The sequence below is a fragment of the Magnolia sinica genome, chromosome 13, assembly GCF_029962835.1.
Source record: "Magnolia sinica isolate HGM2019 chromosome 13, MsV1, whole genome shotgun sequence".
NCBI classification, from domain to species: domain Eukaryota; kingdom Viridiplantae; phylum Streptophyta; class Magnoliopsida; order Magnoliales; family Magnoliaceae; genus Magnolia; species Magnolia sinica.
Window position 1 is genome coordinate 57,863,947 of NC_080585.1, and position 23,648 is coordinate 57,887,594.

The window sequence follows — 23,648 nt, forward strand, 5'->3', positions numbered from 1 at the left end:
ACCTTTGGTTGTTGGAAGATTTTGTCCAGATATTCGATGCTATTGATAATCATTCGATCCTATCGAAATTTGAAGTTCGATTATATCGAACAGTATTCGATGTGATCGAAGAGTTGTATTTTCTTTTATGGCTTGCTGGACAAAATGTTCCTAATATTTGATGTAATTGAGCATGATTTGATACAATTGAGAACTTGTTCTCTATGTAATCGAAGGTGACTCGATTATATAGATAAACACTTTGAGAATGTTTTTATGTGGAAGGAGTGCCCAAAATCGATGTTATCGAATAGGGTTCGATTCTATCGAATTTTGAATTTCGATAAGATCGAACTATATTTGATGTAATCGAGACTTCCTAATAGATAGTTATATTGTTGCTGGACAGAATGGGCCTATTACTCGATGCAATCGAACCATGTCGATAGGATCGAAAATGACTTCGATTACAACTCGATGCAATCGAGTTTATCTATGTAATTCTTTTTTAACTCCTTCAACATTCTAAGTGTTCAACACTTAAGCTTACTAAAGATGAATTTCAATGAATTGGGGTTAAGACTAAGTGAAATGGGATCTTTTACCTCAGGGGTTTTTTTAAGGAAGTGAGGCTTCATTTACCTATTTGGAGCACTCGAGCTTCTTCTTGGTTAAGGTCTTAATCTTGTAATCTTCATCTTAAGGCTCACTTGAAGACTGACTCAACATTCACATAATTTGACAAACTAAGGCACTTTCAAATGACTTTGCGGCTCATTTTAGTTGGCTCTATTTGAGAACTCAGCTGGTGGTTCTACCTTATGTCCACCGGCGTGGAGAATGGGAGAAAATCTTTTAAGCACTTTGAGTCTCCAGAGATAGCTCTCAATATTTCTTTCACATCTTTCTATTCATGACTTAATATCCTTAGTAATTTGTTGCGTGCACTTCGTCATCTATTCAAAGAACGTAGCAAAGTCACATGGGTTGTGCTCGGGGGATGTTTCTGTATCAACATTAACCACATACTTATAATGCTGAGTTAGGTCTTGTTGTTCCTCTATAGCATCAGCCACAAAAGTTAGTATTTTTATATTTTTGTGACATTTGATCTTGACTGAGAAATACCCGTGCCACTGGGTCCCACCAGGAGTGCCAAAAAGGACGTGTTGCCTCTAATTCAGCTAGATAAGGCCACTCGTTCGATCGAGGGCCTAGATCAGAGGTATGTGTGTGTGTGTGAGATTGCACGAGTGTGCCAAAGTCTCTAGGATTCAAAGGTATTGACTGAATTGGTCAATACCCTTATGTCCAGATGGACAAATTGGAGATTAGATCAGGACCCAGAGTCTTCTTGATCACTGACTGATTTATAAGTGCACATCGTACTCAAGCGATTTGAGCAAAGGAAGGGGTTAATGTTGAGTGTGAAATATTGCATATTTTTCCTATTTATACCTTGGTTTTAAAAACATGATAGTACTTAATCGATTTAATTATGCATGTTTTCATGTGCGAGGTGATTTCGAGAACTTAAGGTGAAATTGATGCCAAAAGGAAGATTTATGCTCAAAAGATTACTAAATGAAAATTTAGAGATTTGAAAGTCATTAATAAAGAATTCACATGCTAAAGATCCAAGAAAACCAAGTGAGGAATGAAGAGAATCAAATATTTGAAGTGAAGAAAAGGAATCCTGAAATTGTCCTAAAAACAAACATATTTATGAAATTATCCTAAAAAAGCATATTCTGAAACTCGAAATATATTTTGGAAAACTACACAAAGTGCGTAATTTTGAGGCAGTTTCTAGATTTTTCCAACTAGGTACGAAAGTTGGAGTTCCATAACTATAAATAGGACTCCCTAGGATGCTTTAAAGTATCTTCTAGGGTTTTGAAAGGTTTCAAGGAGCATACACAAGGGTGGAGCAGCCGTCAAAGAGTTTTTCTTCTTCCCTAGTTTATTTTTCATGCTTTGTTTAAGAGATTTGGTTTCAAAAATGTCTATGGTTGGCTAAACCTCTTAGCTAGGGCTAAGAGGTGAAGCTTGTAGCGAATTTGGATGTTTATTTTGCTTTAATTCTTATTCTTATTGAACTTTATTGATTTCTGGTTTGATATTAAGGGAATATTTTCTTTTTTCTATGATTTATTATGACTCAAATCATAATAGATGTTGTGATGGCTTCGGATATCTTTTTTTCCTGTTTTGAGATAGTGAGATTGATAAATCTCGTTGTTTACCATCGTCACCTAGGCATGGTAGGCTGATGGAATCCCTTTCAATTTCATAATTTTCCTCCATTGAGAATTAGGTCAATGAAAAATTCAGATTTGATTTAAATTGTTTTATCTTCCAATTGGATAGGATAGGACTCCAATTCCAATTGTGTTCCTTGAATCAAGTAAGGTAGCATCTTAATAGCTACAAGTGGATCCTTGGCACCCTAGTTCCCACCTTTAAATTCATAAGTTTTAATCAACACTATTCACCATTACTCTCAATTATTCAGATGTCAATTTAGATCTTTTTCTAGTTCTAGTTCTAGTTATTTTCAGAATACGTACAAGTTTAGTCCCTATGGATTCGACCTCGGTCTTATCGAGTTATTACTAAATCGCGACTCTACACTTGGGGCTGTGAACAATTAACCCTTACAAATGAGCTCTTTTTACCTTGTACCAATGATTATGGAATCGACCATTTTAAAGACTTTTTTTCTCACCAATGTTTTAACATGGTATTTATTAATCAAAGTAAAAGATTCACGCATAACATAGTAAATACTAGCATAAACACAATCGATCCTTATTAATATAATGGCCCTGTTACAATCGTCGTGCCTTGCACTCTTAATAATAAATCGAAAAGAAAAGAAAGATAAATACTTGACACACCCATTAAAATAGGCGATTTGAGGCGAGTGGTCAGTAAGATATGACTAGGGCATGAACAATTGAATCAGAATTCAGATGGACATAGGGATCTGATGACTTAAGGTTGCAAATATTTAATTTACTCCTAATATAAACATATTATAGCAGGAGCCACTGCGCGGTAGCGAACTAAGATAGGAAAAGTAAAATAGTCGTGAAAGTAAAGTAAACATGTAGATAGATGTATTTGGCGTGGGGCCTCTAATTCCTCTTCAACTATTTCTTTTATAGCTTTTTTTGAGGCAATGGAAGTCCCTCAATGGGCTTTGGGATTATTCGTGTGGGCTTTTTGGATTCGTAGTGTAACACCCCGAATTTTTCAATATCCAAGTATTGAAAGTTCTTGAGTGCTATCATGAAATTCAACTTAGTATGTGTGTGTATGATACCAATTTAACTATCATAACCTTACATCTATTCTTCAACCTGAATCTGATCATTGGGAATAATCTTCATTCATAGATCAAGACATTCGACCATTGATTTTAAGATAGAATCATCATATACCCAAGTATTCTCACTTGTCCATCATAACCAACCATTCAGTCAACTTTTTACCACTAAGTAAAAATATTTGATCGTCCACTCTAAGTTTGGACCACCTGATCATAGTAAACTAGCTACTTAATCTCAACATCCGCTCGTACACATATCAAATAAAGATTCTGGTCCCTTCATATTATTCACCACCTATGAATATGCTTAAACCACTATTTGAACTACAATATGAGGAACTTACACATGTGAACAAGTTACTTTAATCTAACAGTATACATGTTCTACCTCTCGATCACTTCAAAAACCCACTTTATGTTCATCCATTTATAAAACTGACCATACATCCACCTACATACATGGTCAGAGTACTAACCATCAAGTTCTACTATTTTTAACATGTCATCTGACCATCCATTATGTGGTTTGATATATATGCATTCCCTAATTAATTTAGTAAATAACTCATTATTCATAATAATTTAGATATAAGTTCTTTTGTACGAATTGCTTAAAAATGTGCTTATAACCATGTAGAATTATTAGATTTTTCAAGACTCTTATATCAGTAATAATTATGAAAATGTCATTAACCTAGACCTTTGAATTCTAGATCACATGGTTCCTATGATCCGTTTCATGTAAAATTTTATACCATGCCTATTTATCATAAATTAACCATACACGTTGAATTCAACCCTTAGATCATTGTAAAAGTGTCCCAATTGACAAATCAGCCCCGTAATCGTTGATTTTGGTGTCCATCGAGTGAAGAAATTTTGTGGGTAGTCATAGTAGTATGTTTCTCTTCATATGAATGACTTATATTGCCCATAATATAGACCAAGTATGAAATATGAAGACCCCACCTTGCTAGGCTTTTCCTTAAGCGCGAAGTTATCCTTTCAAAGCTTATCAACTCCTTATAGATGTGACTCTTCCGATTTAACCACTTCCTACCATCCATCACAACTCAAATTTGGACCACACTTTGGTATCATATGACTACGAGGTTATACAAAATTTAGACTCCGATCTATGATCCTACACCATTGAATGTTGAAACTAGTTCCTTCATTTTGATATAAAAGGTGAAATTTCATATTTAGGCTTTTTCCATCATTGATCAACCACCAACTTTTGTCCAACTATTTTTCTATCTTAACTACATATTTCTTTCAAAATCGGGCCCTGATCATTAAGTGTGGACCATTAATTGAAATCAAGTTCGTTTTGGCATCCGTTAAAAGAATTTTTAAGATAGGTCAATCTAAATTTCAAATCACCAAGAAAATCATATACCCGGCCCTATTCAACGACCCCAACACACTAGACAAATTAAATTTAAAGAAAGATCACTAGAAATGGTCAAATTGAAGAAACTCAATCCAATTGGGATGTAAAACATACCCCCTCTCACACGCCCACTCCTTTATAAAAGGAGGTGTGTGTTCCCCTCTCTACGCCTAATCTCCCAACACCCAAGGAAGAGAGAGAGAGAGAGAGAGAGAGAGAGAGAGAGAGAGAGATAGAGATAGAGAAAGAGAAAACCTAGATGTCAGCATCCTCTTCCTTCTCCAAACATATGATGTCTCCCTCTTCCTCAAGCAATGTCGTGATTCATGTAGAAGCTTTTCTACATGGATATCTATCTAGGGTTTAGATTTAAGGCTAAGGTGAGGGATTTCTTTAAAACTTACATTAATTTGAGTTGTTATGATTTATCTTATTTTTGCATACTTTCATATTACTGTGATTTTTCATGCAATTGATTGATTTACCATTATCAATTATTTATCCTTTTGAAAATTATGGTTAAGGTATGATTTTAATTATGCCTGATTTTTTATGAATTTATGTGGGGTGATGGATACAAGCCTTGCCCTTTGCCAATTTTGAGAGCGACACGTGCTTCCACTCTATATCGAGTTGGCCTTTTACTCCTCTCTCCTTATTTTTGTTGAGTTGGCCTATTCACTACTCTTCTCTTTTATTGAGGTAGCTTAATGCTACTTTTCTCCTTTATTAGGTCAGCTTTGTGCTACCTCCCTTGATGGCTTGAGCATGTGTCTTAGAATTTCAAAACTCTCATGGTTCAATTATTTCCCCTTTGGTGCAAGTGATGTGTTAGAGGTCTCATAACTAGTGATTCAAATATTTTATCGTAGACGTAATGCGCTCTCACTACAAGAAAAGGACCTTTTACTAGTGACCAAAACTGTCGGCATTTACCTTTACCGGCGCTAGACAAGCACCGGTAAGGGGGTATGTCAGCAAAACCTCTGCCGACGCTAAGTCACTTCTACCGACGCTTGTCTGAGCGCCGGTAATTATGGAGTCTTTTTCGGCGCCCACTCTAACTTCACCGACGCTTTTAGTGGCCGTTGGTATTTCTGACAGAAGAGCCGGCAAAAGTCTATCCAAGCACCGGTAAAAGCACGGTTCCTATACACTTTTAATCACGGAAAAGCGTCGACAAAGGTCTATACAAGCATGGGAAAAGGTCTTTGTACAGATTTGAGAGGCCCCAGCGCAGACCAGTAATTTTATATATATAATTCAATTGAAAGCTGTATTTTTTTAATATTTGAAACATAAAAAATGTTGCAATACAATTTAAACTGAATATTAAACAAATTTTAATTACTTCACAATAAAAAAAATATAATATTTACAACAATAAATTGAAAATGGTCTTGAATAAATAAATTTAAATAAATAAATAAACAAATCCTCTATGTAGTCTACTCCTAGCACGAGTGGCGTCAAAAGGCTGAAGTGCTTATAAGCCTAAATTTAGGCACAATTAATTAAAATCTTGCACACAAGGGGGAAAAAAATAAAAATAAAAATCAAAAAGTAGCATTCAACAAATTGAGGCATGGAAAACAATCAGTCCTTTGATCCTCTGTCCTTAAAAAGTCAAAAACTATCAAGGCAACAAATGATGTAACTTGAATTCCGTTACATCTATTGGCCATATCAGCTTTGTGCATGAAGACTTTAGTATACATATAATTACGATCTATAAATCACGTTGAAAGCATAAAGAAGAGCACTTCAGTAAGATGCTATGAGGGGTTTAATGAAACAAGAGACTGTAATAAGGAGAGATGATTTTCATTTTATGCACATTAATGAGTAAACAGAATTTGGTGACATTTTGACCATAATGTTGCATGTTATTAAATGATAAATGAACTAAATATTGTACAGGCACAGTGTTATTTAGCCTTCAAGGGCCATATGAATCAACATAGGAAGACAGGAAATAGAAAAAGAAAAAAAATAATAATAATAAGGGAAACTTTATTGGAGGATTTTGCATACAAAAAGGAACTTCAAAGTAGCACCAAAATGATCCAAAAAAGAAAGAAATGGATCTGGCCAGTATGTGTAGCTTGGATTAGCTTTGCAAGTTACAGCTTTAATAGATGGAGTTTGACTTGGAATTAAGGGAGCAGTTCCATGCCTTCTGGTGCAAAATAGCATTTAAGAAAATTTTAGAACCAATTGAATTTTTGTAATTTCATGAGCAGGGTAGTCCAACAACATCCAAAGGAATTTCTATATATAAAAAACAAAATTTGTAAAATTCACATCAATTTCATGAACTAGATGGATTTACAAGATCTTGACAAAGAAGGTGAAGAGAAAAGGAGAAAATAGGTGACAGTAGAAGTGTTTGCACATGGGAGCAAAAGGAGTTCACGCATAGAGATATGATATCGTTATCTAAAGCCACCAAAATTGGAACTTCAAGGTTGCAACCTAAGTTGATTCTCAGGCAAAATATATATAATAAAAATTTCTCCAGAAACAGAAAAAAATAGAAAATAGAAAATAGAACAACATAACATTTACCTATAATCGAAATAGCAATGAAGATTTTCCAAAGCAGCCGGATAGTCTTCGTGGTAAAGATATTCAAATACCGCAGTAGTAGACCTACATGGAAATCAAAGGACAAAGGTAAAAGAAAGCTATCGTTTTAACTTAGCTAGAATTACTACACGTTATATATCTTTTGCATGAAAATAGAGAAATTAAATAAACAACTCCAATATCTAAATTTACAACTTACACGATGCAGCTCTGGAGCTAGTTTCTGAAGCTGCATTAGGATGGCCTCGAATGCATTCAAAGGGAATGAGGTGGCATGCCTAGTACAGAAAATACACCATTTCACACCATCCAAAATATATTTCTATCAATATAAACTAAGAGAAATGTGATGGCTACTAGCGAAAGTGGAATTTTGAATCCAACTCTTCCCATGTATGGAAGATACAGTTGTTATCTTGTGGCCCCATCGTGTATGTGCCATGGCCGAAAAATCGAAAAATCAGACCAGTCTGGTCATTAGGTGAGCAGCAAAGATACAAAAAAAAAATGGATTTTTTTTTAAGGCGAACTTTCCATAATCATCATACCCATGCTGGCACATGTATTACCCGGAGTTTTCTAGCAGAAGTAGGTTGGATTTGCAATCACAAGCCTGCAAGCCATAGTGAGTAGAGACAAGAAAAAAGCACAGAGAGTAGAGAGTGAAATATCAAGTGTACTCCTGATTTCCCTAGACAAAGTACAGAAAGGGAATTCATCACACGATATATCCTAGCAGAACCCGTCCTTACACCACAGGCATTTACCATTTTCTGAACTCTAAACCCACCCCAAAATATCAAGCCACAATGCAATCCCTCCCTTCTAGCTTCTCCACCTCCATCTTACACACCTCTTCCTTATTCTACTAGTTTCCCTCACTATGTTTCTGAAATACCAGGGATATTTACACTAAGTTGGGGCATCATTTTGCAGATCAGCGTTTAATGTGTAGGTTATATCCATTTTTCATATGGTTTCTTTTCTTGTAAGTTCCATTCATCTAAGCATAGGTTACTTAGAATTTTACTCACCTTCCAGGAAAGATATTGGGCCATGCAGTTATTAATCATCTCAGTGAAAGCAGGCGTGCCGTAGACAGAAAGGGCTCTCTTGATGGTTGTGGCAACTGTAGTCACGTCTACAGGATCGACAGCCTCACACTGAAAAAATAAAAAAATAAAAACGAAAAAGGAACATGGAATGTGAATTCAGTTTTTATAAAGGGAATAGTTAAAATGGATGGGGAATTCAATCGATGAATAAAAGAACTGTTACTTACATCAACATTGAAGGATCCCATCTAGAATCCGGTGAAACCTTCTTTGACGGTATCAACTAATCCACCAGTTGAAGCAACGATAGGTACCAGTGGCATAGAAATCTGACTATGTCATTATCTGGCTTAGGGTGCATTTGGTTGCATTATCACATTGAATAGCAAAAGTGGAAATAACCATATCGTCATTTACCTATAAAATAGACAGTTAAGAAGAAATTACGTCGGGGCTGCCTTCAACTGAAACTAGGGCTAGAAATCATCCTTTTTATCTTCTTTGCAATAATAATAACCTCTGTATTTGAAACTAAAGAAGCAAAACCATCCACGAAGAGACGAATTGCTAAAGAGAATTAGAATCTTCAACTGAAACTAGGGCTAGAAATCATCCTTTTTATCTTCTTTGCAATAATAATAACCTCTGTATTTGAAACTAAAGAAGCAAAACCATCCACGAACAGACGGATTCCTAAAGAGAATTAAAATAAGATTCGCAAAATTATCCACCACATGATCTACTCATACATACTATAAAGCAATGCAAATGTCTGGAGCATTAGACAACCAAATTGTAAAAATAAAAATAAAATAACAGATGTCTGGAGCGTCAGACAAACAACGCAGAAGATCTGCAGTAACATTCACCTGCAAGGATTCACAGTTTCTGTAGCGTCTCAGAAAAATTCGTACAAGGACTCGAGTACCACCTTAGGCAGAAATTACTAAAGACTGAATTCTATGGAAATTAGATGGAAATTAATTAAGTACTAAACTAAATTAATCGGTGGATTAGCTTGAACTACTATCCATACGAACTGCAAGACCCAAAACTATTAAAATCACTAACTCAATAATATCAAAAAACCTCGGGGAAATCCCAAAACCTAGTTGCTTTTGGGAGCACATTGAAACTCCATATCGGACCTGGACCACGCGTCGAAAGTCCGATGACTGCGAAACTATAGGGTTACGACCGTCATATTGGGCTTGACAACCATCGTGGGAATCAAGCCCAAATAATATCCAGAAACGTACAACTTGAGCCTTGGGCAAAGTGTGTGAGAAATGCGAATATATTTATAAATTGACTTGAAACTTAAGTGATTTGGACCATTCGCTTGTGGGCAAAATTAAAGACTTCGGACCGTTAGATTCTAACCAAACTTCACCCATGGGTCAGGGAAATTTCCCTGCACCAATCGGTATACTTGTGGCCCTGATCGAGGAACGACGACCATTGATCTAATACAGGTCCTTCACGGCTGATCCGTTTGTCAGATCACACCAAAAATGCAATCCTAGCATAGATCCATGGTCAGGGAACTTGCTCCGTGACTTAGGTGAGAAATGGACCTTCTTAAGGGCCCTGTTTGTCAAAAACAGGCACCCTTTGGCTATAACCTAAGTATACCATGGCCCTAGGGCCATAGACATCACTTCTGGGCCTATATAAGGACCTTAAATCACCCCTCTCTTATTCCATACGAATTTCTCTAACCCTAGGAGAGAGAAGAGAGAAAAGAGGAGAAAAGAGTGAGAAGTAGAGTGAGAGTTCGGGAGATCGTTACTGAGATTCACTCCCACTACACCACGTACCGAATCGCCTCCCCACCATCACTATATGAGTCATTCCAACTTCGATTTGGGTAAGAAATCCTAACCCTAATCTTGTTTTAGGAATCCGAATAAAATAATCAACGAAATAGCTAACCTATTTCATCATATAGGTGTCGTTATTCCATTTTCGGTAACCTTGTGTTCGAACCAAGTTTGAAACGAGCAATCTGACAAAAGGTGCAGACTATTAAGGTTTAGGTTATGGTTTTCAAGGCTTTCAATGTCAGTAATGATTTATGTCTGACTTGATTGCTGCCATATGATCTTAGTTACAATGTATTTGATAAATTATACATGTGTGTGAACTATGTGAATATATAATGCATTCCATGTGTTTGTTGAAATGTTTGAATGAAATTACAATTATGATTTATGCTTGCTATGACAATTAATCTAGAATACATGTTCGTTGTTTGTATGACAACTCCTTTATGAAAGGATTTGCCATAATATATACTATAACTGATTTAGTTTATGTAGGTGGTAATGTGTAGTCTAAGTGTTTGATAAAATGTCTGAATGAGAAATTGTTTGATGAATCGCTTTTAATAAAGGTGATGAGATAGGATTCTCAACTACCTTATCCATATTTATAGTTTCCTTCATGTAATGTAAATTGCTACTATGTGATTTATGGACGAAATGCATATGTATAATAACATGTTCAATGTGTTTGATAAAATGCTTAAATGAGAATCATGTTTGAATTTTTTGTTAAATGCTGTTATGAGTAACATATGTGACTACCTATTGCATTTGAGTATGATTGGGACTACTACATATCCAGGCAATCGGTAACGGTTTCCGATTGAGTGGCTGAATTATTCTTGCCACATTAGATACGCTCGATGAATCCGAGCCATACGATGATTATCGATAGTGGTTAGGCCACATGGAGTGCTTACGTGCACCGTGTTAATTAATTCAATGTACACTCGTACTAATCGAACTTGTCAAATAACCCAATTGGCCTACTGTGTGTTTACCATGTATGGATGCTGCTACTTGAATCTAAGGTATCACTCACCAATGTGAAACCCGTTTCAACCATGGTACCATGATCCACTAAGACTCATGAGCCGGGCATGGTGGTATGGGACACCGTGGTCGAGCTGTCGGCTTACGCTGAAGTAACGAGCCTCCCCGTAGTGACCAGTGAGCAACCCAAACTTGTGAGCCGAATACGGTGGTATGGGACACTATATTCGAGCTGTCGGCCTACGCTGAGGTGACGAGCCTTCCTGTAGTGACCTCGAGTATAAATTAGGCCTATGCTGAGGTGACGAGCCTCCCCGTAGTGACCTCGAGTGTAAACTCTTGAACTTGCCTATCCACTGCTTTCATTAGGGGTGATGCCCTACAACTTGCCTATCGTATATGATTAACTGGGATTGACGACCCTATATGGATCTTTCATTTGGGTTAATGATATAAAGGGAGGTACCTTAGCTTTCCAAATTTGCTGTATGAATAAGCCTAATCAATTACTTAGCTAACACGACCATGCACCGCATTGCATGTGTTTTGGCGAGGAAGCGCATGTTTAGGGAGTTTGCTATGCGTGATCATGAGATAAAGTCACTGAGAAAGTACAGGTGAGGACATGCATCATTACTACATATCATTTCTGAATTAACAAGAGTAATTAGGAAGTGATTACTGTATTACTTTATCATTACTGCTTGATTGAATTGATAACATGTTAACCTTTACCTTATAGTACCACTGAGTTGATCACTCACTCCCACTCTAGGAAGGTGTTTTAAAACACCAACCAGACCCTATTTTAGTTACAGATGACAATATGACTCACGTGACGGAGCCGGATTTCTTAGACGAGGAGGAGGAGTTCTCCTACGTGCAGCTCTCAGGCGGGTCTATGTAGACCTAGAGCTACGTCACCTAGATTATAGGGTTATGGATTAGTTGGACATTTACACTTTGAGATTTTGTAAATTTTGGAACAATACATGTATATATTCAGCCTGGTATCATACTCATAATCTGGGGATTGAGAAATACTTACCTACTTTATATACCTATCTCAGTCTTCCGCTCGCTTAATTTAATTATCTTTGGAGTATGATATGGTAATTTAATATAATCCCTCTCATGTTTAACACACTAATATTGACAACATTTAAACATCATTATCTAGGTTGCATAAGTGATGCGTTGGATGTTTGGAGTTAATCTTTGCTCGGCCCTTGAAATCCGGGGTGTTACAAGTTGGTATCAAAGCATGATTTAGATTAAACTGGACCTAGGTTATGGTAACACGACGCACACTGACGTACTTTGACTTAGGACGGGGCGATAAAATGTAGAAATGATCGTAGGATCCCAAGTTTCACCGACGGGCGAGATTGACTGTAGAAATGTAACCCGTATGTGTCTAAGATCATGTGAAATGATCTCAATTCCTTTTTAGACCATCAATCGACGGGTTTAAGCTATCAGTCAGCGAATCTCAAACTTGAAACATGCCAAAAGGCGTGATTATGTGTGAAATGGGCCGAGGAAATACATCTGACGAGCATAGGAGCCCAAATCACAAAATACGGTGGCACCCAAGGGGTCCCCCGCACCTTTCCGGCACACCGGGAGGGGGTGGCCACAGCCCCCAGGCGGCGACACCGTCAGCAGTCCAAAGGACCTTGGCGCCTCCCGCACCTCCAACAGCTCGGGGTGGGCCCATGGTTTTGGTGGCCCACCGCCCTAACCCACTTGTGTGGGGCCCTGTAACATGTGTGGGGCCCTCTATTTTACCCCCTAGCTCTATTCCACTCCCATTTTAAGCTTCTAAACCCCTCCAAAATCACATTTTCTCTCTCAAATCTCCCTTCCAAACACAAAGCTTCTTCTTCTTCTACATTACACACTCATTCTCCACCATTTTCCTTAAAACCCCTTTCTTACAACCCTCTATCTTTCATTTCCTACTATTTGAGCACAAAAGCTCTCTTATGTGTCTCATAGCCCTCCAAATCCACAACCCATCTCACCTTTCAAGTTTTCTTCAACTCTATGGCTCTTTTTAAGCTAGTTGCTACTATTTTCTCCCTCTCCACACTCCTTTCCCTCATGAGGAAGAAGATGGCGTCCACGAATGAAGTCGGGCCTAGCCGTCTAGCCCATTTAAAGAAGAAGACGAGCGCCAAAGCAAGCACGAGCGCCTGGAGAGAGAGAAAATTATAACGGGATCTTAACCTGCGGATCCCCATCAAAAGATCACTACCGGCGAGCATCGAACTAGGTAGGTTCCGTAACCATAAAGTTGTATTCGAGGCTCATGTTGATAAAAGACTTTTCAGGTTGTACCCAGTAATGGACATGCTCCTGGAAAATGGATGGGATCCCACATTTGAGGGAAATACTCATACGAACGAAAGCACCGTACGAGCCTTCTACGCTCATATATGGAACCCACTATTGGAGCCTCTTCAGTTTACTATCCCTTTGGGAAGAGAGGAGGCCATAATCAACGTAGATGTGGTGGCTCATATCATGGGTATGGAACGTGGACTTGTGCATGCTAGCTAGACAAACCTTTCTAGTGAATGAGAAAGAAATCGCCGCACACATTTCCTTTACGGCCAGCTTGACCGGTGGAGGGGAGGAATTAGCCTTGCATCGACCAAAATGACAAATGATTTTTGCCTATTCCACCACATATTCACATATAACGTGTATCCCAAGTGGAGTAATTGCATGGAATGCACTCTACTTATGATGGATTTCTTATACAGAGCTGGTCAGGGAGACAAGCTATGCCTGCCTACATGTGTTTTGTCTCAGATTATGGGCACTACATGATCTACACGGGGAGATGCCTCACTTCCCTTCGGTCGATTTATTAAGATTGCCCGAAATTTCAGCTTCCGGCTCCATATGGAGAACCATGTCCCAATTCATATCATCAGTGACACTACACTCAACAATATGGGCATAGGCCCCAAGTAGCGACAAGGAAGGCTTGATGAGTCCAAGGATGAGATAGAGGAAGAAAGTGAAGAGGATAATGCAAGTGAAGATGGAGAAGGTAGTGAAGAGGAAAGCGGTGAGGAAGAAGGAAGTGATGAAGAAGAGGTGTCCCGAGACTCTGATGAGGGACCTCCTCTTGCTACACCTGAAGACCACCATGATCGAGCCGCCTTGGAAGCCCACATGGCTTAGATTGAAGAGAATCAGGCCGCCCTGAATCAGGAAATCAAGGAGACCCAGGCCGAATTGAAGCAAAAGCTTGAAGAGAATCAGGCTTACCTGAAACAGAAATGCAAGAAGATGTCTCGCACCCTGAAGGCCCTCCTGTGCTGTATGCAGGATAAGGGTGCACCTCCACCTTCGCCAGAGTCGGAGGACTAGACATATGTTATAGTCGTCTTTTGGTTTGCTTTGTTTCTTGCTTTCTATGTAATAGCCTTGGTAGGCTTAGTTATATGTTGGATTAGTCGGTGTGAAACTTCTACTAGATTAGCTCACATGCATCTTCTGTCATGATTCATGTAATACTACATCTCATGTATTGTGACAATTTTTGGTTAAATGAAATGCATGAAGCCCTTTTGAATTGGAATGTGTAGAATGTTTGGGAAATTGAGTAATGTTATTCTAAATCTTACACGTGTTACACCCGTTATTTTAAATCTTACACATGTTGCACCCTATGTTGTATATAAGGAATGCCTCCGAAAACCACTCGAAATATGACACGTCTTGCACTTGGCAGATCGAATGACGGGGCACCTCCCCTAAGCGATAGCCATACGGACCCCAGCTTGGGCCCGGATAGTGACACCATGCCGGATTCACAACCGGCCAATGACCCCACCAATGGGCCGACACAGAATGCACCAACAGTTTTGGGACAGAACCATGTGTCTACATTGACGCCACATGTACCTCAGTCGGCTCCTTCTCCCGATAGGTTGGAGCAGATGATGTTTTTGATGTGGTAGCAGCAGTAGTTTTTGGCCATCATTGCAAGGGCCATTGCCCAGAACATGAATATGGTCCCACCCGCACCACCTATGCAGCCAGCTGGGAATATGAATACCAGCGATCTTTTTGAGCGTTTTCAGCATTTTCGTCCTCCCACTTTTGTGGGTACTCACGGACCTGAGGAGGCTGAATACTGGTTGGATCGTATATCCAAGATGTTAAAACCATTGCACTGTACTAAGGTAGACCAGGTAGAGCTGGTTACATATATGTTTGAAATAGAAGTCAGTCTATGGTGGGACAGGATCTTACGAACCGTTCCCACTGGATACGTGTGGACGTGGGACGCATTTAAGACTCGCTTCCATGGGAAGTACTTCTTCCCCACTTACCGTAATGAAAAGGAGGGTGAGTTTCTTCACCTCCGACAGGGAGGAATGACCATGTCAGAGTATGAAAACAAGGTTACGAAGCTAACCAGATGCGCTCCTTTGATCCTAGCAGATGAGCCGATGAAGATGCAGCGATTTTCTGAGGGTCTGGGGCCTGATATCTGCACGAAGATGTGTTGCGCTAGCATTCTCAACTATGCTGAGCTAGTGAACATGTCCCTGCGAGCTGAGCAGGATGGAGACAGATTGTCCCGTACACGTATGCCCATGGGCCTGAGGCTTCGACCTGATTTTCCGAACCGACCATTCCTCGGCAAGAGGCCACATGCCGATTCGCCTCCCAGGCTTACAACTCCACCGACCAAGCTGAGGTGATCATATTTGTGATGTACCTACTGTAAGAGGATGGGCCATACAGACACTTATTATTTTACTAAGATGAGAGACAACGGCTTTATGCCACCTCAGAAGATCAACCGTCAGTTACCACAAGCTATATCAGCTCCACCTCTACGACCGGCACCTCTAGCACAACCATTCTACCGACCACCTATACCTCGAAGTTGGCCACCTCAACGACCTATGGCAGCACAATCGAATCGTTCACAACAAACATGTGTACATGCGCTTGCAACTAAAGCATCCGAGTCAGCAACCGCGATACCATTAGCTTCGAGTCACTGCCCACATCCAAGGTACACCTGTATTTCTATTGGTGGATATCGGGTCCACCATTTCAATAATATCATACGCAGCAATCAAGCGACTAGTATTAGGAACTACTCCTATGATTGGGGTGAGACTCCTTACCGCCAAAGGGACCTTCTCAGACGCTACCAAGATTTATAAGGATTGCTCGATAGACTTAGGAAGCAGAACAATGTTCATTAATCTGATTGTTGCCCCACTATGTCATTATGATGTCATCCTTGGTATGGCCTGGCTCACCAAGATGAAGGCAAAGATCGACTGCGATACCAGATTGGTGACAGCTCATGGACCTGAGGGCGCGACCTTTACTTTCCCAGTTCAGGTTAGTTGGCCCTACCGCATAAGTTGTTACACTTTCGTATTAAAAAATGTTGATGGTCTGACACTCGGGGACACCCCTGTAGTCTAAGATTTCACAGACATGTTCAAGACGATATCTGGACTACCTCCTCGGCGCGAGATCGACTTTACTATCGACCTTGTGCCTGGTACGACGTCCATTTCCTTACCAACATACCGCATGCCTCCATGTGAAATGGAGGAATTGAGGAAACAGATAGATGATCTGTTGGAATCAAGTTTCATACGGCCTAGCGTATCTCCTTGTAGAGTACCTGTATTATTTGTAAAGAAGAAGGATGAATCACTGTGAATGTGTATTGATTACTGCAGGCTGAATCACGTTACGGTCAAGAACAAGTATCCTTTGCCTAAGATAGATGACCTGTTTGACCAGTTGAAAGGGATGCAGTATTTCTTAAAAATTGACCTACAGTCTAGTTATCATCAGTTGCGTGTCAGGGATGAAGACGTGTAAAAAATAGCATCCAGAACTAGTTTTGGGCACTATGAATTCCTTGTGATGTCATTTGGGCTTGTACCGACTATGTTCATGGACCTCATGAACTGGGTGTTTCACCCGTATCTATATCGATTCATCATCGTGTTTATAAATAACATCCAGATATACTCCAAGAGTCGGAAGGATCACGAAGAACACCTGCAAGCAATCTTCAATACTCTCAGGAAGATCAATTGTTTGCACAAATCGAAAGTGTGACTTCTGGAAGGAAGAAGTCAAGTTCCTGGGACATGTTGTGTCTAAGGAAGGTATTGTCGTGGACCTTGCTAAGGTGACCGCGATACAGGACTGGGAGCAGCCTGGTTAGTAACAAAAGTGAGGAGTTTCCTCGGATTGGCCAACTACTATCACCGATTCATTAAAGACTTTTCCAAGATAGCCCGACCGTTATCGCAACTCACTCGAAAAGATCTTAAGTTTGCCTAGAATAAGAAAGCAGAAGCAGCCTTTTAAGAATTAAAGGACAAGCTGACGTCCGAACCGGTGCTAGTATTGCCAGAGCAAGGGATCAGATACACTATATACACCGACGCGTCACGTGTTGGTTTGGGTTATGTTCTTATACAAAGGGACAGAGTGATCACCTATGCATCATGACAGTTAAGGAAACATGAAGAGAACTACCCCACACACGACCTAGAATTGATAGCAGTTATCTTCGCATTAAAGCTCTGGAGACATTACCTCTTCGGAGATGAGTTCGAGCTCTTTTGCGACCACAAGACCCTCAAGTATATATTCACGTAGAGAGACTTGAATATGAGGCAGCGATGTTCGATGGAAACCTTGAAAGACTTCAAGTTTGAGGTCTCCTACCACCCTAGTAAGGCTAACCTTGTGGCCGATGCGTTAAGCCGTAAGAAGACGATAGAATTTGCAGCTCCACTAATGATAGAAGAATGGAATATGGTAGAGTTCGTGCGAGACTTCAAACAGAAGACTACAGTAAAGGAGCCGTTCGAGAGCGTCACACACATCCACGTACAGCCACTTGTTAATGACCGAATCATTGTGGCTCATAAGGAAGATGAACTGTTGGTGAAGATGAGAGAACATGCGAGTGATAGTGAAGACTCCGAATGGAGGGTTGTCTTAGATGGAGGTTTGAGATATCGCGGCCGCCTATGCATTCCGAATCTCCATGACCTGAGAAAGGAAGTCCTGGATGCAGCTCACGGTTTAAGGATGGCAATGCATCCTAGAAGTATGAAGATGTATAGGGATATGAAGCGTTCTTACTGGTGGGACAACATGAAGGCCCACATAACCGATTATGTATCTCATTGTCTTACGTGCCAGCAAGTCAAGGCCGAGCATCGCCGACCTCCTGGTTTACTTCAGCTCATGCCCATAGCCGAGTGAAAGTGGGATTTCATATCTATGGATTTCATTTTCGGGTTACCAAAGACGAGAAAGGGGCATGACTCCATTTGGGTGATTGTGGACCGATTGACGAAATTGGCTCATTTCCTCCCGATTAGAGTTTCAAACTCAGCAGATGATTTAGCCAAGTTGTACATCGAGGAGATTGTACAGGTGCATGGAATGCCTATGGAGATTGTGTCGGATCGAGACAAGCGATTCACGTCCATTTTCTGAACTCGAATTTAGGAAGCAATGAGATTGAAACTAAAGTTCAGTACCGCGTTCCACCCATAGACCGATGGGCAGACGGAACGGGTAAATCAGATACTTAAAGATATTTTGTGAGCATATGTGCTTGATCTCAAGGACAGTTAGGATGACTGTCTTCCCTATGCTGAGTTCGCTTATAACAACAGCTTCCAGGCGAGCATTGGCATGGCTCCCTACGAAGCACTGTATGGGCGCCCATGTCAAGACCCCATTGTTGGGCAAAAGTTGAAGAGAAGAGATTGATTGGCCCAGATTTAGTACAGGCGAACTCAGAGAAAATTGACATTATCAGGCATCGACTTTTCGTAACCCAGAGCAGACAGAAGAGTTACGCCGATACACGATGGCGGCAGTTGGAATTCGAAGTTGGGGACCGTGTATTTCTTAAGGTTTCCCCCATGAAGGGAGTCCTTCAATTTAGAAAGAAAGGAAAACTCACATCGTGATTTATTGGTCCATTCCAGATTCTAGACCGAGTGGGTATGGTAGCATATCGCCTTGCTTTACCCACACCACTCGCTGGCGTGCACAACGTATTTCACAATCGATGCTGAAGAAATACGTTCCTGACCCTACCCATATTATCAAGTGAGAGCAGGTGCAGCTAAGTGAAGATGCTACTTATGTGTTGCGACCAACACATATTTTTGATAGGAAGGAACAGGTGCTACGCAGCAAAGTTATTCCACTTGTGAAGGTATTATGGACTCACCACATTGAGGAAGAGGCTACTTAGGAAACAGAAGCCGAAGTCCGAAAGAACTACCCTCAGATCCTCGAGGAGTACAAAACGGTACTAATTTCGAGGATGAAATTTTTCTTTAAGGGGGGTAGATTGTAACGTCTCTGAAAAATCCGTATAAGGACCCGAGTACCACCTCAAGAAGAAATTACTAAAGACCGAATTCTATAGAAATTAGATGGAATTAATTAAGTGCAAAAGTAAATTAATCGGTAGATTAGCTTGAACCACTATCTATACGAACTGCAAGACCCAAAACCACTAAATCACTAACTCAACATTATCTAAAAACCTCGGGAAAATTCCAAAACCCAGTTGTTCTCAGAAGCACATTGAAACTCCGTATCGGACCTGGACCGAGCGTCGAAAGTCCGATGACTGCGAAACTATAAGGTTACGACCGTCATATTGGAATTGACAACCATCGTGAGAATTGAGCCCAAATAGTATCCAGAAACATACAACTTAAGTCTTGAGCGAAGTGTGTGAGAAACGCGAATATCTTTAGAAACTAACTTAAAACTTAAGTGATTTGGACCATTCGCTTGTAGGTGAAATTGAAGACTTCAGACCATCAGATTCTGACTAAACTTCACCCATGGGTCAGGCAAATTTCTCTGCACCAATCGGTATACTTGTGGCCCTGATCGAGGAATGACGACCATTGATCTGATACAAGTCCTTCACGGCCATTTGTTTGTCAAATCGCACAAAAAATGGAGTCCTTGCATAGATCCACGGTCAGGGAACTTGCTCCGTGACTTAGGTGAGAAATGGACCTTCCTAAGGGCCCTGTTTGTCAAAAACAGGCACCCTTTGACTATAACCTAAGTATACCATGGTCCTGGGGCTATAGACATCACTTCTGGGCTTATATAAGGACCTTAAATCACCCCTCTCTCATACCATACGAATTTCTCTAACCCTATGAGAGAGAAGAGAGAAAAGAAGAGAAAAGAATGAGGAGTAGAGTGAGAGTTCGGGAGATCGTTTCTAGGATTCACTCCCACTACACCACATACCGAATCGCCTCCCCACCATCACTACACGAGCCATTCCAACTTCGATTTGGGTAAGAAATCCTAACCCTAATCTTGTTTTAGGAATCCGAATAGAATAATCGACGAAATAGCTAACCTATTTCATCGTATAGGTGTTGTCGTTCCGTTTTCGATAATCTTGTGTTCGAACTGAGTTTGAAACGAGCAATCCGACAAAAGGTGCAGACTATAAACATTTAGGTTATAGTTTTCAAGGCTTTTAATGTTAATAATGATTTATATCTGACTTGATTGCTGTCATATGATCTTAGTTACGATGTATTCGATAAATTATACATGTGTTTGAACTATGTGAATATATAATGCATTCCATGTGTTTGTTGAACTGTTTGAATGAAATTGCAATTATGATTTGTGCTTGTCATGACTATTAATCTAGAATACATGTTCGTTGTTTGTATGACAACTCCTTTATGAAAGGATTTGCCAGAATATATACTATAACTAATTTAATTCATGTAGGTGGTAATGGTAGCTAAGTGTTTGATAAAATGTCTGAATGTGAAATTGTTTGATGAATTGCTTTTAATAAGGGTGATGAGATAGAATTCTCAACTACCTTATCCATATTTATAGTTTCTTTCATGTAATGTAAATTGCTACTATGTGATTGATGGACGAAATGCATATATATAATAACATGTTCAATGTGTTTGATAAAATGCCCAAATGAGAATCATGTTTGAATTGTTTGTTAAATGTTGTTATGAGTAACATATGTGACTACTTATTACATTTATGTATGATTGGGACTACTACGTAGTCTAGAAAATCGGTAACGGTTCCCGATTGAGTGACCGAATTATTCTCGCCACATTGGATACGCTCGATGAATCCGAGCCGGACGATGATTGTCGATAGTGGTTAGGCCTCATGGAGTGCTTTCGCGCTCCGTGTCGATCAATTCAATGTATGCTCGTACTAATCGAGCTTATCAAATAACCCGATTGGCCTATTGTGTGTTTACCATGTATGGACGCTACTGATTGAATCTAAGGTACCACTTACTAATGTGAAACCCATTTCAACTATGGTACTACAATCCACTAAGACTCATGAGTCGGGCATGGTGGTATGGGACACCGTAGTTGAGCTGTTGGATTACGCTGGGATAACAAGTCTCCCCGTAGTAACCAGTGAGCAACCCAAACTCGTGAGCCGAATACGGTAGTATGGGACACTGTATTCGGGCTGTCGGCCTACGCTAAGGTAACGAGCCTTCCCGTAGTGACCTTGAGTATAAATTAGGCCTACGCTGAGGTGACGAGCCTCCCCGTAGTGACCTCGAGTGTAAACTCTTGAACTTGCCTATCCACTACTTTCATTAGGGGTGATGCCCTACAACTTGTCTATCGTATATGATTAACTAGGATTGACAACCCTAGATGGATCTTTCGTTTGGGTTAATGATATAAAGGGAGGTACCTTAGCTTCCTAAATTTGCTGTATGAATAAGCATAATCAATTACTTGGTTAACACGACTATGCACCACATTGCATGTGATTTGGCGAGGAAGCGCGCATTTAGGGAGTTTTTCATGCGCGATCGTGAGATGGAGTTGCTGAGGGAGTGCAGGCGAGGGCATGCATCATTACTGCATATCATTTCTGCATTAACAAGAGTAATTAGGAAGTAATTATTGTATTGCTTTATCATTACTGCTTGATTGAATTGATAACATGTTAACCTTTGCCTTATATTACCACTGAGTTGATCAGTCAGTCCCACTCTAGGACGGTGTTTTAAAACACTAACCAAACCCTGTTTTAGTTACAGATGATGATGTGGCTTACGTGACGGAGCTGGATTTCTTAGACGAGGAGGAGGAGTTCTCCTACGTGCAGCTCTCAGGTGAGTCTATGTAGACTTAGAGCTGCGTCGCCGGGATCACAGTGTTATGGATTAGTTGGACATTTACACTCTAAGATTTTATAAATTTTGGAACAATACATGTATATATTCAGCCTGGTATCATACTCATACTCTGGGGATTGAGAAACACTTACCTACTTATATACCTATCTCAGTCTTCTGTTCGCTTAATTTAATTATCTCTAAAGTATGATATGTTGATTTAGTATAATCCCTCTCATGTTTAACGCACTAATATGGACAACATTTAAACATCATTATCTATGTTGCATAAGTGATGCATTGGATCTCGGGAGTTGAGCATTGCTCGACCCTCGAAATCCAAGACGTTACAGTTTCTCCAGGTGAGTTTATGGAAGGCTCAAGGCTGGAGGTTCCAGGCCTCTAAATAACTAATCAGGTAGAATGTTTCTCACCTGCATCTGACTTTTCACACCAATCCGGCCATCCTTGGTAGCAACTGCAGTTATTTGGGATGCTCCAACGGCCATGATTGCTCCCTGCAAAATAGTCCATTGTAAATTTAGTAGTCAGACTCTCAATTGAAGAGAGGATACCAACTTCTAAACTTGCTTAGCTCAATGGACCTTGCAAATGGAAGCAGTTCAATATGGACTACTTACAGTTCCTGGAGGCAGAATTACATCAAAGCGATCAACACCAAACATACCAAGGTTTGAAAGAGTGAATGTACCTACAAAATCCACAAGTGACTATCAGTACTCTTCCATGTACATGTTGAAATATGTGCAATGGGTGTTGAGGATCTCTGATCAGTGATATTATTACCACGCAACCCATCTGTAGGTAGATTTTCAAGATTCAAGACCCCGATCACCACATGACGGAGCGGAGATGGCAAGCCTACTCAGTCTTTCTATCTGACAATGCATTCTCAACTTAACCACTATAAGAAGACAATACACACACACAACAGATACATCTTTATCTATATAGCACTAACAGTTTATGAGCATAGTACAATCATTCTTTCTGGGAAGAAAGATTGTCCTGTCAATAGGAGCAACTGGGTTTATTTTGGTCATTTTCCTATAAATAAGCATTTGGGCCTATCTATAACTTTACCATAGTCACCAGATGTTAACAGCCAAGATGTAAATGCAGGCCAGGGACTAACCAGACAAAACCTGGAAAGCAGAGGATCAAAACGTGTTTGAACACAGTAGCAGTGCTAAGCTCACGCGTGGCCGCACATGGTAACCATGTGAGGGACATC

At 40.0% G+C, this 23,648-nt stretch overlaps 1 protein-coding gene across 6 annotated transcripts; it reads right to left on the bottom strand.

The window, feature by feature from the left end:
- Nucleotides 1-7,806: 7,806 nt before the first annotated feature.
- On the bottom strand, nt 7,807-23,168 carry LOC131224380 (dihydrolipoyllysine-residue acetyltransferase component 5 of pyruvate dehydrogenase complex, chloroplastic-like). Of its 6 annotated transcripts, none has more exons than XR_009160866.1 (4): nt 23,035-23,168; nt 22,828-22,911; nt 8,581-8,770; nt 7,807-8,461 (listed from the first exon to the last, which is right to left on the bottom strand). XR_009160866.1 is itself a non-coding variant. In XM_058219879.1 (3 exons), the coding sequence occupies exons 1-3, from the start codon at nt 23,077-23,079 to the stop codon at nt 9,106-9,108; spliced, it is 246 nt and encodes an 81-aa protein (XP_058075862.1). In that variant the 5' UTR covers nt 23,080-23,168; the 3' UTR covers nt 9,031-9,105. The 6 variants fall into 6 exon arrangements, 1 of the variants encoding a protein (XP_058075862.1); XR_009160864.1 differs by having other exon boundaries at nt 8,581-8,872; XR_009160865.1 differs by having other exon boundaries at nt 8,581-8,884.
- Between the last annotated feature and the right edge of the window lie 480 nt (nt 23,169-23,648).